General features: G+C 41.0%; 1 protein-coding gene and 1 non-coding gene across 2 annotated transcripts in view; one reads left to right on the top strand and one right to left on the bottom strand.

Moving 5' to 3' along the window:
• Nucleotides 1-8,456, bottom strand: part of NXF3 (nuclear RNA export factor 3) — a 37,051-nt gene extending 28,595 nt beyond the window's left edge. Inside the window, 1 exon segment of the mRNA XM_036304136.1 lies at nt 8,070-8,456. Coding sequence (XP_036160029.1) covers nt 8,070-8,456 — 387 coding nt within the window.
• A 2,923-nt stretch (nt 8,457-11,379) lies between these two features.
• On the top strand, nt 11,380-11,506 carry LOC118654845. The gene has a single exon (XR_004967104.1). It is a non-coding gene; the product is annotated as a small nucleolar RNA SNORA63 (small nucleolar RNA).
• The last annotated feature ends 2,982 nt before the right edge of the window (nt 11,507-14,488 follow it).

The raw sequence follows: 14,488 nt of genomic DNA on the forward strand, positions 1-14,488 counted from the left end.
GAAATTAGAAGCTTCTAGAGAAAAGCATAGAAAAAATTTATTCTAATAAGATGGAAATTAATAAAGTTTTAGAGACTGTCTCAGAACTATTCTGAAGTTAATTAATATCTACTCCTTGTTTTTCCTTTAGCCCATTGTTTGTTTGTTTTTTGAATAGTCCATTGGGAATATACTGAAATTCTAGAGAGGGGAAGTTCCTGAAGCAGGGACAAAAGACACTGCTTTGGTAGTTTCTAATACTGGACATTCTCTGCTGTAAACTTTAGTGTGTTCTGTGTGCCTTGATGTTTTTGTGTCTTTGTTGTAGTGAAATAGGAAAAAAAAATTAAATGTCTTTTTATTAATCATGACTTTGGGAAAAATACGCCATTTGAGTCATTTGCTGAAACTTCCCCAAAGCAGGATGTGGGGAACGAAAGAAGGCAGCACATGGTGATCCAATATGGACGCCTCCTCCCCAAGTATTCTAATTTAAAGTCTCCTTGTAATTGAAAAGTTTTACAAAATTTAAAAATGCGTCTGGTACTTCTGTTCACATGTAAAGAGAAAAGCTGGTTTAAAACTAATGGGCACAATTGTCCTGTTTTTGGACATTTAGATAGAGTTTTGAACTGGACTCTCTTCATACATGTACAGAATAAAACCCAAGACTGATTATTTCCTAAGAAAAATGGCGAATTTTACCCAGGGAAGAAATGCAGGCTTGTTCTAGCAACAAGCCTCCAGAAGAAAATTCAGTAAAATTGTATCTGTTACAAAAATTTGCCAAAGTAAATGCCTTAATAATAATAATTGGATTTGAATCTCAAGAAATTATGTAGCTACAAATTTGCTTCTTGACTTTCTCCAGAGAAAAATGGTTGTTTTAAAGTCAAGGGCTGGGCCAGGCCTGTTTTACCAGCCTCAGGTATGGTTTTCCAGAGCTGCTGGGAACTTGAGACCTTAAAGTTTACTGAATCAAACGATAAAAACTTATGTCTAGGTATTTTGAAGTGACATAATACATAATATTGATCTGAGTGTGCCTCGTACGAAATCTAGAGGGTAGAATTAAATCTGTTGGTTGATTGTGTCTCATATTTTTGAAGTTTATTCTTAAAAATGTTACTGATTAAGAAATGCTAAATATTTGACTTGCCAGCTAAAAGTTTAAGGTTTGGCTTGAATTGGGAGAAATTGTGTAATTGTGGTATTTTTGAAAAAATAATTTTGGCTTTCTCTGAAATAGGAATTCAAAATGTGCTGCTTATTGGTCTGATTAAAAAAAGGATTAACTCTGTGATCTCAACTGAAATTTTAATACAAAAACCAGTTTAAATTTAATTGCAAAGAACAGTGTTGCCAGCCACCAAGTTGAGCTGCGTGACTTGGCAGCCGCCATGATGGCCACATGGCTTGCCGCTCCCCTAGGAGCCGCCATCTTGAAACAGCAAAGGCCAACCCCTCCCTTTGAATTAGCCCATCGGGAGAGACCATGCGCCTGATCTCCAGTCAGGAGCAAGGAAGGGCCACTGGGTTGTTACAGATTGGGAGTTTATGAATTATTTTCAATGCTGAAAACACTGCTTGCAATAAGCCATGTGCCTCATTTTAAAATCCTACATATTATTTATTCTTTATGTGCTGAAAATCCTAACTGAGTCTAAAGGCATACAAATTTTATATTCTCCATGTCATTTTATGGAGATTATTACTTACCAAAAAAATTGTTGTCTTGGAATGTTAAAAGCAAAGTTTGTATCAAATCTATAACCATGCCATTTTTAAATTTTGTCATTCGTGGACAGCTTTATTCTGATGCATTTGTAGGTGTATTATATATTTGGGGGAAAAAATCCAAAGGACTCTGACTTAATCTAAATTGCAGGCTTGTAAGCAGGTCATATTTTTGAACTGGATGAAGATTTATAAAACTTCAAGGAATAACTGAATTCAAAAACTGCTGGCAAATAATCAGGATAAACAAAAATAACTATGGGACTAAATGAATTGAGGATAATTATTCTTATGACTGTTTAAAATATTGTTGACTTTTAAATCTTTTGTTTCCCAAATATAAGGAAAAGTAAAGAGCAGACATTCTGCATTGTAGGAACTAACAAAATTGGTAACAGATTCATTTCACAGTGCACTCCCGGGCAATGAAGATTTCAAAGATCATGGCTTACAACCAGGAGATTTGGTGCGTTGGAAAAGACACCAAATAAAAGACTCTCTCCAACCTTGTTGGAGACGCCCTCACCAGGTATTACTAACTAACCCATGTGCAGCTAAACTTAAAGGAGTTAGCTCTGGATTCACATTTCTCATTTGAAAAAGGCACCTGACTGTGAATGGACATCTACTCCCATCTCTGACACCCATCTCCATCTGCAACAGAGATAAGAGACTTTTCAAGGACAAGAAACAGCAGAGGTCTTTCAAGGACGAGAAGTCGCTGACCACAGAGGCATACAGCTATCCCAAGACGATGTCAACAAGGCCTGTATGCTCACAAACTGATATTGCTTGCCGTGGTGATTCAAAGTTTTTAATGGGGAATGTTATCCATCTTTATTGTTTAAATATGTGCCTTTGTTGTTTAAAATTATTTAGCTAGTGAAATTTCTGTTTGTGTCTCTTAAAAAATATGAATGTATTGCTAATCTGAGGAATGTTAATTATTTACATGTCACTTAAAAAATTAAGGCTAAAAGTTCTAACTAACTGGAAAGTATGGCTTCGGTGTGATGGAGGAAGGTAAAGAGAAATACTTAATGGAAGGTCCGAGGCACGGTTAAGCATTTTTGAAGGACATAGAAAGAAGGTTTGAAGGCTAATTTGAAAGTGTGAAATTTGTGAAGGTTTTTTATGTGATGAGAAGGAAAAGAGAAATGTTGAAAGAGTTGAATGCATGATAGGCCAGTAAGCTGGGACAAGTAGAATAGGGAAACTGAGCAGAAATCCCATCTTCCCTAAACCAATGACACTTGGGAGTAAATGATTTGCATTTGCCTCCCTAAACAAAGGTTATGTCAATCTGATTAGTGTCATTTGCTGTCTATACCCAAGGACAAATGAAGTTAGAAAATAAGCCTTATTTTGATTAGTTCTTTTAGAATGTATGTTAAGGAATTTTAAAATTGCTCAAACCTTGCTGCCTTGGGTCTGGTTCTGCGTGTAAGAAGGGACAGAGTAAGGTTTAGTAGCAGGAGTGAAGAGGCAGGCAGGGCAGGAGCAGGCCAGAAGAAGCTGGCAAGGCCATCCAAACCACCCAGCCGCTTTTGGCCAGAGCCGCCTGAGGCAGACCTCCTCGGACTGGCAACAGCTGACTCTGACTAGGACAGACTGGGCTCTTTCCAAATGGACCCCCATGAGCCGATGGTCGAAATGAAAATCGGGGGCCAGACTGTGAACTTTATGGTTGATACAGGAGCAGAGCACTTGGTAGTTACTCAGAAGGTAGCACCCCTATCAGGGCAGGAAGTCACCATTACTGGAGCTACCAGGACCACAGCTGCAGACTGTTCTGCCACCCCCGCTGATGTCAGTTAGGTGGCCACCAGGTGGTTCATGAATTCCTGTATTTGCCAGAATGCCTGTACCCCTTTCTTGGAAGTGATCTCTTATAGAAATTACAAGCCACCCATAAGCTTGTTCGAGACTCCCTGCCAGTGCCACCTCGGACCCTGTACATCCTTTCCAGCCTGGGGACTCGGTGTGGGTAAAGAAGCTCACTTCCCAAGGACTCACGCCAACTTGAAAAGGACTATACACTGTCGCCCTGCTGATGGCATCCAGACCTGGGTACACCACTCCCAGCTCCTGCACCAGGAAATGGCCTTGATCCTGGCAGCCAGCGGCCTCACCCGTGAGATCCCTAGCCTGGGCTCCATGCAGGCCAGGAGGAGGCTCAACGCCCTCAGGAAGGGAACTGGACTTCAGTGAGGACAGTACTGATGGGGACCGTGGCACTAGGGCACTTGGTAACTGTAAGAACATTTTTTTTCTAGCCAGTGAGAAAGTCCAGGGACAAGTGGGGCTAGATGTGCTGGGAGACAGGAGAGCAGGAACAGAATAGAGAATTCCCCTAAAAGAAGTGGGGTGAGTAAATGAAAATTAAATGTGCCAAACTAGCAGTTTAGAAAAATTAATTCGGTCAAACTACTTGTAGTTAGGGGGCAGTACAATCCCCTAACTAGTAAAGATGAGTCCATGATTTGACTCATGTACATAAAACCAGTGGGGAATGAAGTATGGTACCTATTTGCTTTGCTTAACAGTGGAAAAGTTATTTTGATTTTCTGAATTGTATACATCATGTCCAAAAACAGGACAATTGCGCCCATTAGTTTTAAACCAGCTTTTCTCTTTACATGTGAACAGAAGTGCCAGACACATTTTTAAATTTTGTAGAACTTTTCAATTACAAGGAGACTTTAAATTATAACACTCAGGGAGGAGGCGTCCATATTGGATCACCATGTGCTGCCTTCTTTCGTTCCCCACATCCCGCTTTGGGGAAGTTTCAGCAAATGACTCAAATGGCGTATTTTTCCCAAAGTCATGATTAATAGAAAGACATTTAAATTTTTTTTCCTATTTCACTACAACAAAGACACAAAAACATCAAGGCACACAGAACACACTAAAGTTTACAGCAGAGAATGTCCAGTATTAGAAACTACCAAAGCAGTGTCTTTTGTCCCTGCTTCAGGAACTTCCCCTCTCTAGAATTTCAGTATATTCCCAATGGACTATTCAAAAAACAAACAAACAATGGGCTAAAGGAAAAACAAGGAGTAGATATTAATTAACTTCAGAATAGTTCTGAGACAGTCTCTAAAATTTTATTAATTTCCATCTTATCAGAATAAATTTTTCCTGTGCTTTTCTCTAGAAGTTTCCAATTTCCAAATCAAGATATGCTTCCCATGTACTCATTCAGTTTAATTTCAGAGCCAGCATTTTCTAATTTTTGCATGCAAAATATTAACATAGATACCCCAAACTGCATTTTAGCCATTTCTCAGTTAATATTTTCTAATTAAATCGAGCAGAACCTCTCTGGAGATCCAGACCAGAACTTGGCTGGCGATCCTGGCTGGAGATCCTGGCTAGGCTGCTGATCAACTGAACACTGTCTCCGTGTCCTTCCTTCTTCACCGACTCCATCTACGCCTTTGGGAACCCCTGGACCTGCTGGGGTTGGACCCCGGCAGTCACTGGAACTGAGAGCCAGCTTTAGCTCTGAGGCTAGGCTCCAGCTCTGAGACCTTGGCTGCTGAAAGCAGATATCTGGGTTTGTTTGGCTTCTATAATTGAAACACTGTTGCAGCTCCAGCTCTGAGGCCCAGCTGGCTGAAAGCAGGTTTCTGGGGTTTGTTTAGCTTCTATAATTGCAACATTGTTTCTTAGAGTGCAGTTCAGAGGCCGGCAGCGGCAGGCGGGGAACCTTGGCTTCCTCCATCGCTGGAGCAAGCAAGCCTCCTGTTCGCTTCAGCTGCCTGGCTGCCGGCCGCCATCTTGGTTGGCGGTTAATTTGCATATCGCCCTGATTGGCCAATGGGAGGTGTGTCAGAGGTGCGGTTAATTGCCATGTTTGTATATTATTAGATAGGACATGTAATTATCTTCATTTATTCATCAGCCAAAGGAAATTTGGGTTGTTTCTATATCATGGATATGGTGAATAATACTTCAATAAACAAGGGAATGCAGATATCTCTTTGATATAGTGACTTAATTTCTTCCATATATATATATATGTATATATATATATATATACCCTATCTAATAATAGACAAACATGGTAATTGACAGTACCTTCGCTACGCCTCCCATTGGCTAATCAGCGGGATGTGCAAATTAACCGCCAACAGAGATGGAGGTTAATTTGCATACACAGGCGCAATGCGGCGGAGCAAAGACTGAAGGTGGCTCCGGCCAGAGCGAAGGCCTGGGTCCCAGGTGCCAGAGGAAAACTGGTGCCGGCAGCCAGGGGAAGGGAGGCCTATTGCACGAATCTTTTTGTGCAACAGGCCTCTAGTATATATATATATATATATATATATATATATATATATATATATATATACTGTATATATATATACACACATGTGAGATTGCTGGATCATACAATTCTATTTTTAATTTTCAGAGGATCATCCATATGTTTTTCATAATAACTATACCAATTTATATTTCCATCAACAATACACAAGGGTTCACTCTTTTGTGTATCCTCACCAGCACTTAGCTCATGACTTTTTGCTCATAGCCATCTAAAAAGGTGTGAGGTGATACCTCATTGTGGTTTAGAATTCCTCTCCCGTGATGAGTAATGATTTTGAACACATTTTTATGTACTTATTGGCCATTTGTATGACTTTTTTAGAAAAATGTCTATTCAGGTCCTTTCCCATTTTAAATCGGATTATTTTTTTGTTTTGTGCTTTTTTTGTTGGTTTTATTTCTGCTATTGAATCATATAAGTTCCTTATATGTGTTGTATATTTATCCCATATCTAATATATAGTTTGCAAATATTGTCTCCCATTTCTGTAAATGGCCTTTTTATTTTGCTGATGGTTTCTTTTGATGTTCATAAAATTTTTAGTTTGATGCAAAAATAAAATAAAATAATAATTAAATCTTCCCATTTCTGTCAAGTACTTGCAAGTAAAGGCTTCCTATCAGGAGTATTAAATGAGGGCTGGGGTCACGGGAGCTTCTGGCCTTAGAGGCACAATTTCCCATGTTAATTTTCTTTAGTATTATTGAATATCTGTAGAGTCTGAGCAAACTTTCTAGACATGTTATGCAGTGGGTCAAATGTGGCCTCAGTTTCTCTCTGGCTGTCTAAAACCACAGGAAAGTTTTAGGGCCCGGGCAGACCAAGCCTTAAGGAGGCCCCTAGCTAAGCCATTTAGTTAATTACAGTTGTGTCGGAACTTCCCTATGGGGCTCCAGCATTTCTGAAACCTCCACAAAAATTCTTAGTCACCTAAGAACATCCCAGAGTCAAAATATTCTAAAGAGAAATGTTGCCCCTTATCATCGGAGCTGAACGAGTTCAGCTCTCATTTATACAGCGAAGGTTTTCTTTTTTGCTCAGACTCTCAGAAAGCAAAACCAATTGAAGAGCCGAAATCAAATCCAGCCACCCATTTTTTTTACTCCAGTCCTGCCTTAGCCTGGGTTCTGTCAACCCTTAACCTGGGGTCCTAGCAATCCTGGTTCCACCTCGAGGATATTAAACAGCTCAAATAAAGTCCGGCCTTCGACCAAAGGAAGGGAAGGTTCTGGATCCAAGAGAAACTCACCCACGTTCACCCAATGGGCGGAGAACCGGCGGGCTCAATGGGCCCTTTGCTGGATCCTAGCACTGAGTCAAAGTCCAAGGGATGGTCCTGGGTGAGTTTCTTTGGAATCCTGCTGTGACTACGCCAATTAATGTTAACGTTAAAAAAAACCCATTGAAACCTGTAAAGAATTTTTGTGAGTTTATTTGAGCCAAACTGTCAACATATGCCAGGAAGCAGAACCTCAACGAATTGAGATAGTGCTCCGGAGAACGGCAGGGTTACATCCATATTTATACATGAAATTCATTGGTGACAGATTTAAGGAGGTGGGATCAAGCGAAGCAGGGGAAACCTCTGTGATAGGATAAAAAGTAAAATGATGGACACATACTTAGGTGGGTGCAGGCACAATTAACATGACAAATGAAAGACTCTGCTGCATCTGTCCTGGGCCCAGCACACCTGGCCCTGCCCCAGGGGCTCCAGATACAGGGAAATCACAAGTTACCCAGACATTTCAAGGGTATGTTATCATAGATGCAAAAAGACAGATAGGCTCAGCTACAGTAAAGGTTGACCTTATCAGTGAGGATATCGGCTTAGGACGGAACTGCCCACCATAACTGCTTTTGGTTAAGGTTTAATTTCAGACCATCCTTTGTGGTTACTTTAGGTCTCGAGTCTGCAAAACTGCCATGCAGGCCTCTCCTGAGCTTGTCCGGTCAGCATGTGGCCCCTTTCGTCCACAGATCTTTCAGATGTTTTACATTGCCTGGGACTTACAGCCAGAATGCAGCCCAGAGGGCTCCCAGGTAGGGTCCCAGTGAACACCCACAGCTTGTTGTTTACAGGTCTTATCATATTCTGCTCTCCATAGCATTGACTGGCATCTAAAGTCATTTTAGCTAAAACATGCCAGTCACAACGCATCATATGATAATTTTCAGACAAAGCATTGAGTCCTTTTGTAAACGGACTGTTAGCCCCATTTTCTCTAGTTGATGAGCCTTCCCACACCAGAGGTGGAAGATCGGGGGCCTTAGGTATTATAGGCTTTACAGGCTCTACTTCAGGAGGAGGAGGGTGTGCTGGCAAATCCTCCTGGCGTTCTGTAGGCTTTTGATCCTCAATATGAAGTGGGCAATATACAGCTCGAACAAGAGCCCACATAGTTAAAGATGACAAGGGCACTTGTTTTCCTTGAGCCTGATCAAGGTCTAGTGTTCTAGCATCAGGGAACCAAGGATTATACTCTATGATAATATGCAAAAACTGTAAGAGAATACTTTCTGACACTTTAATTCCTTTATCCTTGAGCATGCAAGCCAAAAGTATACAATAATGTTTTTTCCCCTTTACTCGAATTCTTCCCCATTATAACCTGGCTGATTCCAGAAACATCCCCAGTCACTTATGTACACTCACAGTCACGACTCCGAAGCTGGCATGGGCTTTGTGCACTGGTGAGTTTCCACTTTTCCTTTTTCACTCTGTTATTTGCTCAGGAGAATCTTCTCCTCCAGTCCCCGTTCAAGGTGCCAATTGCCATGACCTGCACGGGGAGGTTCAGGATCTGAAGGAGGGGCTGATGCACAAATGAAAATGCTAAACAAAAATATGAATTATTAAGGGGTGGGGGCCAGGTGGAGTCTCTTTCTTGAAGAGACACATGGAGTCCTGGCCTTCTCCACTTTTTACTCAGTTTTACATACACATCTTGCCTTCAGTAAAGCACAGCAAGCACATAGTGTTAGGTTAGGTGGCTCAGGAGGTGGCGAAGGAAATAGAGAGTTGATCAGAAAAGGAAGGAAGGAAGGAAGGAAGGAAGGAAAGAAGGAAGGAAAGTTTATTCTGTGTCCCCGGGAGACCCACATACCCCCAAGGACAGGGCACGTGGATTCACGCGAATAGGGAGGGGGGCGCTTTTTTTATACTGCGGTGGGTGAGGGGCGGGGACATGAGCTGAGGTATTTAGCTGAGGAAGTTTCAGCTGCTGGGGGTCAGCAAGGTATTCAGGAAGGAGTCAGTATCTGTGTGGGGGTCGTGGAGAAGCCAGTATCCGTGTCTGGCATGCTGATCTGTTAGAAATGCCAGGGGTAGTCCATTATCTCGTCACATGTCTGCATGTATCCGATCCTGGGCTCTCCCCGACCTAACACATAGCAGACAGATAGTCTCAAAGGTCAGTAAAGATCAGTAAGGTCCAGTAAATATTTACTTGGAGGTTATCAGGTTGGGAAATTGCTTCGATCCACCAGAATCTCAACATGAACAATAGAACAATCAGTGCTTAGCCTAAGCCCTGCTAACGCTCAAGGTCCATTGGCCTCCTGTGTTCCTTGGTACACATTCATGATAGTGCTGGTATGCAGTGGTTTCCTGCATATACACATACAGATAAACTGTCAAATCAAAAGTTAGAATTTTTTATTTTATATAAAGCAGTCTCATGTATACAGTTTTCAAATATATTTTTTATTGATTTCAGAGAGGAAGGAAGAGGGAGAGAGAGATAGAAACATCAATGATTGCTGGGGTCCAACCCCAGCAGGTCCAGGGGTCCCCAAAGGTGTGGACGGAGTCGGCGAAGAAGGAATGACACGGAGACAGCGTTCAGTTGATCAGCAGCCTAGTCAGGATCTCCAGCTAGGAACTCCAGCCAGGTTCTGTAGCCATGTTCCCTCGCTAGGTTCTCCAGCCAGGTTCAGGCAGCGTTCAGTTGACCAGCATGGTTGGGTTCTCTCTCCTGGTTCTATCTAGGATCTCCAGTCAGGTTCTGTTGTCAGGTTCGGTAGCCAGGTTCTTCAGCCAGGTTCTGTCTAGGTTCTCCAGCTAGGGTCTGTCACCAGGTTCTAGTCAGGTTCTCTTGCCATGTTCTATCCAGGTTCTGTAGCCAGGTTCTGTCTCTAGGTTCTTCAGCCAGGTTCTCTCGCTAGGTTCTGTCTCTAGGTTCTGTCTCCAGTTTCTGACCAGGATCTTTTGCCATGTTCTCTCCAGCGAAGTTCTTCTGTCTCTAGGTTCTGTGTAGGTTCTGTGTCTAGGTTCTGTGTAGGTTCTGTCTAGGTTCTGTGTCCTGTTGTCTTGTTACATCTGTATTTATACCAGTTGATTCCAATCCTATCAATCTTTATTCCAAAGGTTAGGGCATTTCTTATCTCCATTCCAGGGAGTAAAGATTATGTAGCTTAAGCATGATTGTTCGTAGTTAAAGTGATTAATTACCCGCCTGGCACTTAGTTAAGGGGTTTTATTCCCTCCCTAACTTCAGGGGAAAATCCCTACCTGGGGAAACAACCTTTCTCAGAGAGGTGACCTTGGTTAAAACACATAGTGCCAAGAAGGTGAGCAAACATATTAAGAACAGTATGCCATATATGCCAGGTCCCTTGAAACAGCAAGGATGGACTGGCTCCCGGCAAATGATGAGAAAGAATCATTGATCAGCTACCTCCTATACACCCCACACTGGGGATCGAGCCTACAACCTGGGCATGTGCCCTAACTGGGAATTGAACTGTGACCTCCTGCTTTATAAGTCAATGCTCAACCGCTGAGCCACACTGGCCAGGGCTGGCCTCATCTCTTAAAGAGGATAGCACCAAATATTATTGGTTAAGGACCTGATATCAAGCTATACTACAGGCCATAGTAATCAAAACAGCATGGTACTGGCATAAACCCAGAACAGAGATCCCATAAATAAACCCACACCTCTATGGTTAATTATTATTTAACAAAGGAGGCAAGAACATACAATGGAGTAAAGACAGTCTCATCAATAAATGGTGTTGGAAAAATTGGACTGGTACACGCAAAAAAAAAAAAAAAAGAAAAAGAAACTAGACCACCAACTTACATCATACACAAGAATAAACTCAAAATGGATAAAAATACTTAAATGTAAGAAGTAAAACCATAAAAATCCTAGAAGAACACATAGGCAGTAAAATCTTGGACATATCTCATAGAAATATTTTTTTTCTTATATATCTCCTCAGGCAAGAGAAGCAGAGGAAAAAATAAACAAATAGGAGACTATATTAAACTAAAAAGTTTTTGCACAGCAAAGAAAACCATCAACAAAACCAAAAGAATGCAGGAACTGTTACAATACAACTGAAGTGTTTTATTGTCGTTCCCCCTGCTTAAAGCAATTGATGCATAACTATCTCTGTCTAGCACAATTCCATAGCTAGGCAGAGACGCTTGGCCTCAAACATGGAGAGAAAAAAAATATCGGCCGACCCAGAGGGCACAGCTGACTCCTCCCCAGACACCAACACCACCATCAAGCGCGGCCCTGATGGACCCTTTGATCCAGCCCTTCAACGCACTGATGCTTCGGGAAGCCCGTCGCCAATGACACCGCCTGCTAGCCAGATCAACAAGGACAACCAAACCACCAACTTGAGGACAGCTGAAATCCCTTGGCTGAAGAGGCCAGCAACCTTCTACAGCAGTGATTCCCAAAGTGGGCGCTACCGCCCCCTGGTGGGCGCTGCAGCGATCCAGGGGGTCGGTGATGGCCACAGGTGCATTTGTTTTAACTTTTTTTGTATTACCTTTCTATTCTGAGTTCAATAAATAGTTTCATAATTTCAAACTTCAATGTTTCTAATTTACACCTTTCTTTACTATATTTTACGAAAAAGGTAGAAACATTAATACATATATCTTTCTGTTTAATTGCTATTAAAATTTTAAAAAAATTAATTTCCAGGGGGCGCTGAGTAATATTTTTTCTGGAAAGAGGGCGGTAGGCCAAATAAGTTTGGGAACCACTGTTCTACAGGAACAAGGCTCCTTGTGCACTCCATCCACTATGTTTATTGCTATGCTCCCTATCATTGCTTGTCAGTCTTCTTCTGAGTCTTAAAGAACCCAATCCGAGAGGTGGCTGCTGATTTACACACGCTATCATTTAAAAAATAAAAAAGGGGGAATTTGCCGGAAGCCAGTCCACCCTTGCTGCTTGACACAGTCACTGCAGGGAAGAAACATCTGCACAGCTTATGTTTCAAGGGACCTGGCGTATATGGCAAATGTTTGCTCCCCCTCTTAGCACTATGTGTTTTAAACAGGACACCTCCCCGAGAAAGGTTGTTTCTCCAGGTGAGGATTTTTCCCTGGAGTTAAGGAGGGAATAAAACCCCTTAACTAAGTGCCAGGTGGGTAATTAATCACATTAACTACGAACAATCACACTTAAGCTACATAATCTTTACTTAGGATAATCTCTTTCAGTTACTTCCTTGTAGCTTAATAGAACAATAGAGTAACTTTGGAATGGAGATAAGAAACGCCCTAACCTTTGGGATAGAATTGATAGGATTAAAATCAACTGGTATAAATACAGATGTAACAAGACAATAAACATAGAACCTGGCTGGAGATCCTGGCTAGAGAACCTGGCTAGAACCTGGATAGGCTGCTGATAAACTGAAAACAACAACAACAACAACAACAACAACAACAACAACAACAAAAGACAACTCACTGTACAGGAGAACATATTTGCCAATGATAAGGAATTAAAACCCAAAATTTATAGAACTCAACATCAAAGAAACAAACGATACAATTAAAAAATGGGCAAAAATCCTGAACAGACACTTTTCTAAAGAGGACATACAGATAGCCAATCAACATATGAAAAGATGCTCATCATCACTAATCATCAGAGAAATGCAAATTAAAACCACAATGTGATATCACCTTACAACTATCAGAATGGCTATCATCAATATATCAACAAACAAGTGTAGTCAAGGTTGTGGAGAAAAGGAAACCCTCATGCACTGTTGGTGGGAATGTAGATTGGTGCAGCCACTATGAAAAACACAGTGATTCATCAAAAAGTTAAAAATGTAACTGCCTTATAACCCATTAATTCCACTTCTGGGAATACATCTGAAGAAACCTGAAACACTGATTCAAAAGAATATATGCACTCTTATGTTCACATTTGTTATAAAAATTCCCTCTTTTGTTCATCCACAGGATGTTTTAGTTTCATCTTCCAGATAATGGAATATAATTTTGTTAAGTTTCATACAGCAATCAGAAAAACTATATGGTAATGCAAGTTCATTTGCTTGGTATACCCAAGCTAATTCAACTGCCATTATTTTTAACTGAGTGTGGTGTCTTTTCAGAAAATGTGTGTGTGTGTCGGGGCGGGGGCGGGCATACTGATTTAGAAAAAAGTGTCTATAATTGGAAGAGTCAATCTTTATATGTGCTTCCACATCACCTTCTCTACCATTCCTAATTCTAGATTATTTTCTCCATATTGTGCAATATGTTCTGTTTTAGCATTTACTTTCCTAAGTCTATTTTGATATACCCTTCCATCTGTCATTAAAATAGCACAGTAATTTAGTCTTCTTTTTTAGTGATGTCTGGGTCATGCAGCCCTTGATATTTTAATTGTTCCAATTTTCATTATCTGCACTTTTAGAAAACAAAATCACTATATTCACAATGTTAACAATTAAATAGTACTATCTCAATTAAAAGCACAATGGTTAATCTACCAGCAGAGTTAAAGACAGAATGTTATTGCTCATGTTTACAACACACACTTATGATGCATCACTGGGAGTGATGAAACAATAGATGATCCATTATTGTGAACCACAAAATGCAATTTCCAACATTAGCCGTGTAGAAAAACTAGCAACAGGGGCTAGAAAAGATGGATCATCTATGCCTTATACACTTAACACTAAAAACAATGTTGCTTTTTTTTAAAAAAAGAAAAACACACAATGTTGCTTTCATTCCCCAATTTGGGGGCCGCCTTATGGATTTTGTACTTCAAACTTTTGCACCCACTGCCAAAACTATAACTTTTCACATTCTGGGAAGGGATTTCCCATCATGCAAGGTTTTAAGTGCTAAAACCAAGATGATTTCCAGGAAAACTTCAATGGTCAGTGACCATTATTGCAGCCCAAGTGGGGAGAGGAGGAGAAACTTCACGCAGGGGACGGGTTGGCTTGGATTGTTTTAGCACAAGAAATTTGAGGTGGGTGTTTTTATGGTGGTGGAAGTACCAGCAGTAGACTACTCAGGGTACAGATGCCTGAGTCAGGTGAGGACGTCTTCAGTGGAGGAGAAGGGATGGTGTCTTCAATTAGAAATTATCTACATACAGGTGATTGGTGATTGCATAAAGGAATATTGGGCACATGAGTAAT

Source organism: Myotis myotis, unplaced genomic scaffold (assembly GCF_014108235.1).
Source record: "Myotis myotis isolate mMyoMyo1 unplaced genomic scaffold, mMyoMyo1.p scaffold_m19_p_4, whole genome shotgun sequence".
Taxonomy (NCBI): Eukaryota; Metazoa; Chordata; class Mammalia; order Chiroptera; family Vespertilionidae; genus Myotis; species Myotis myotis.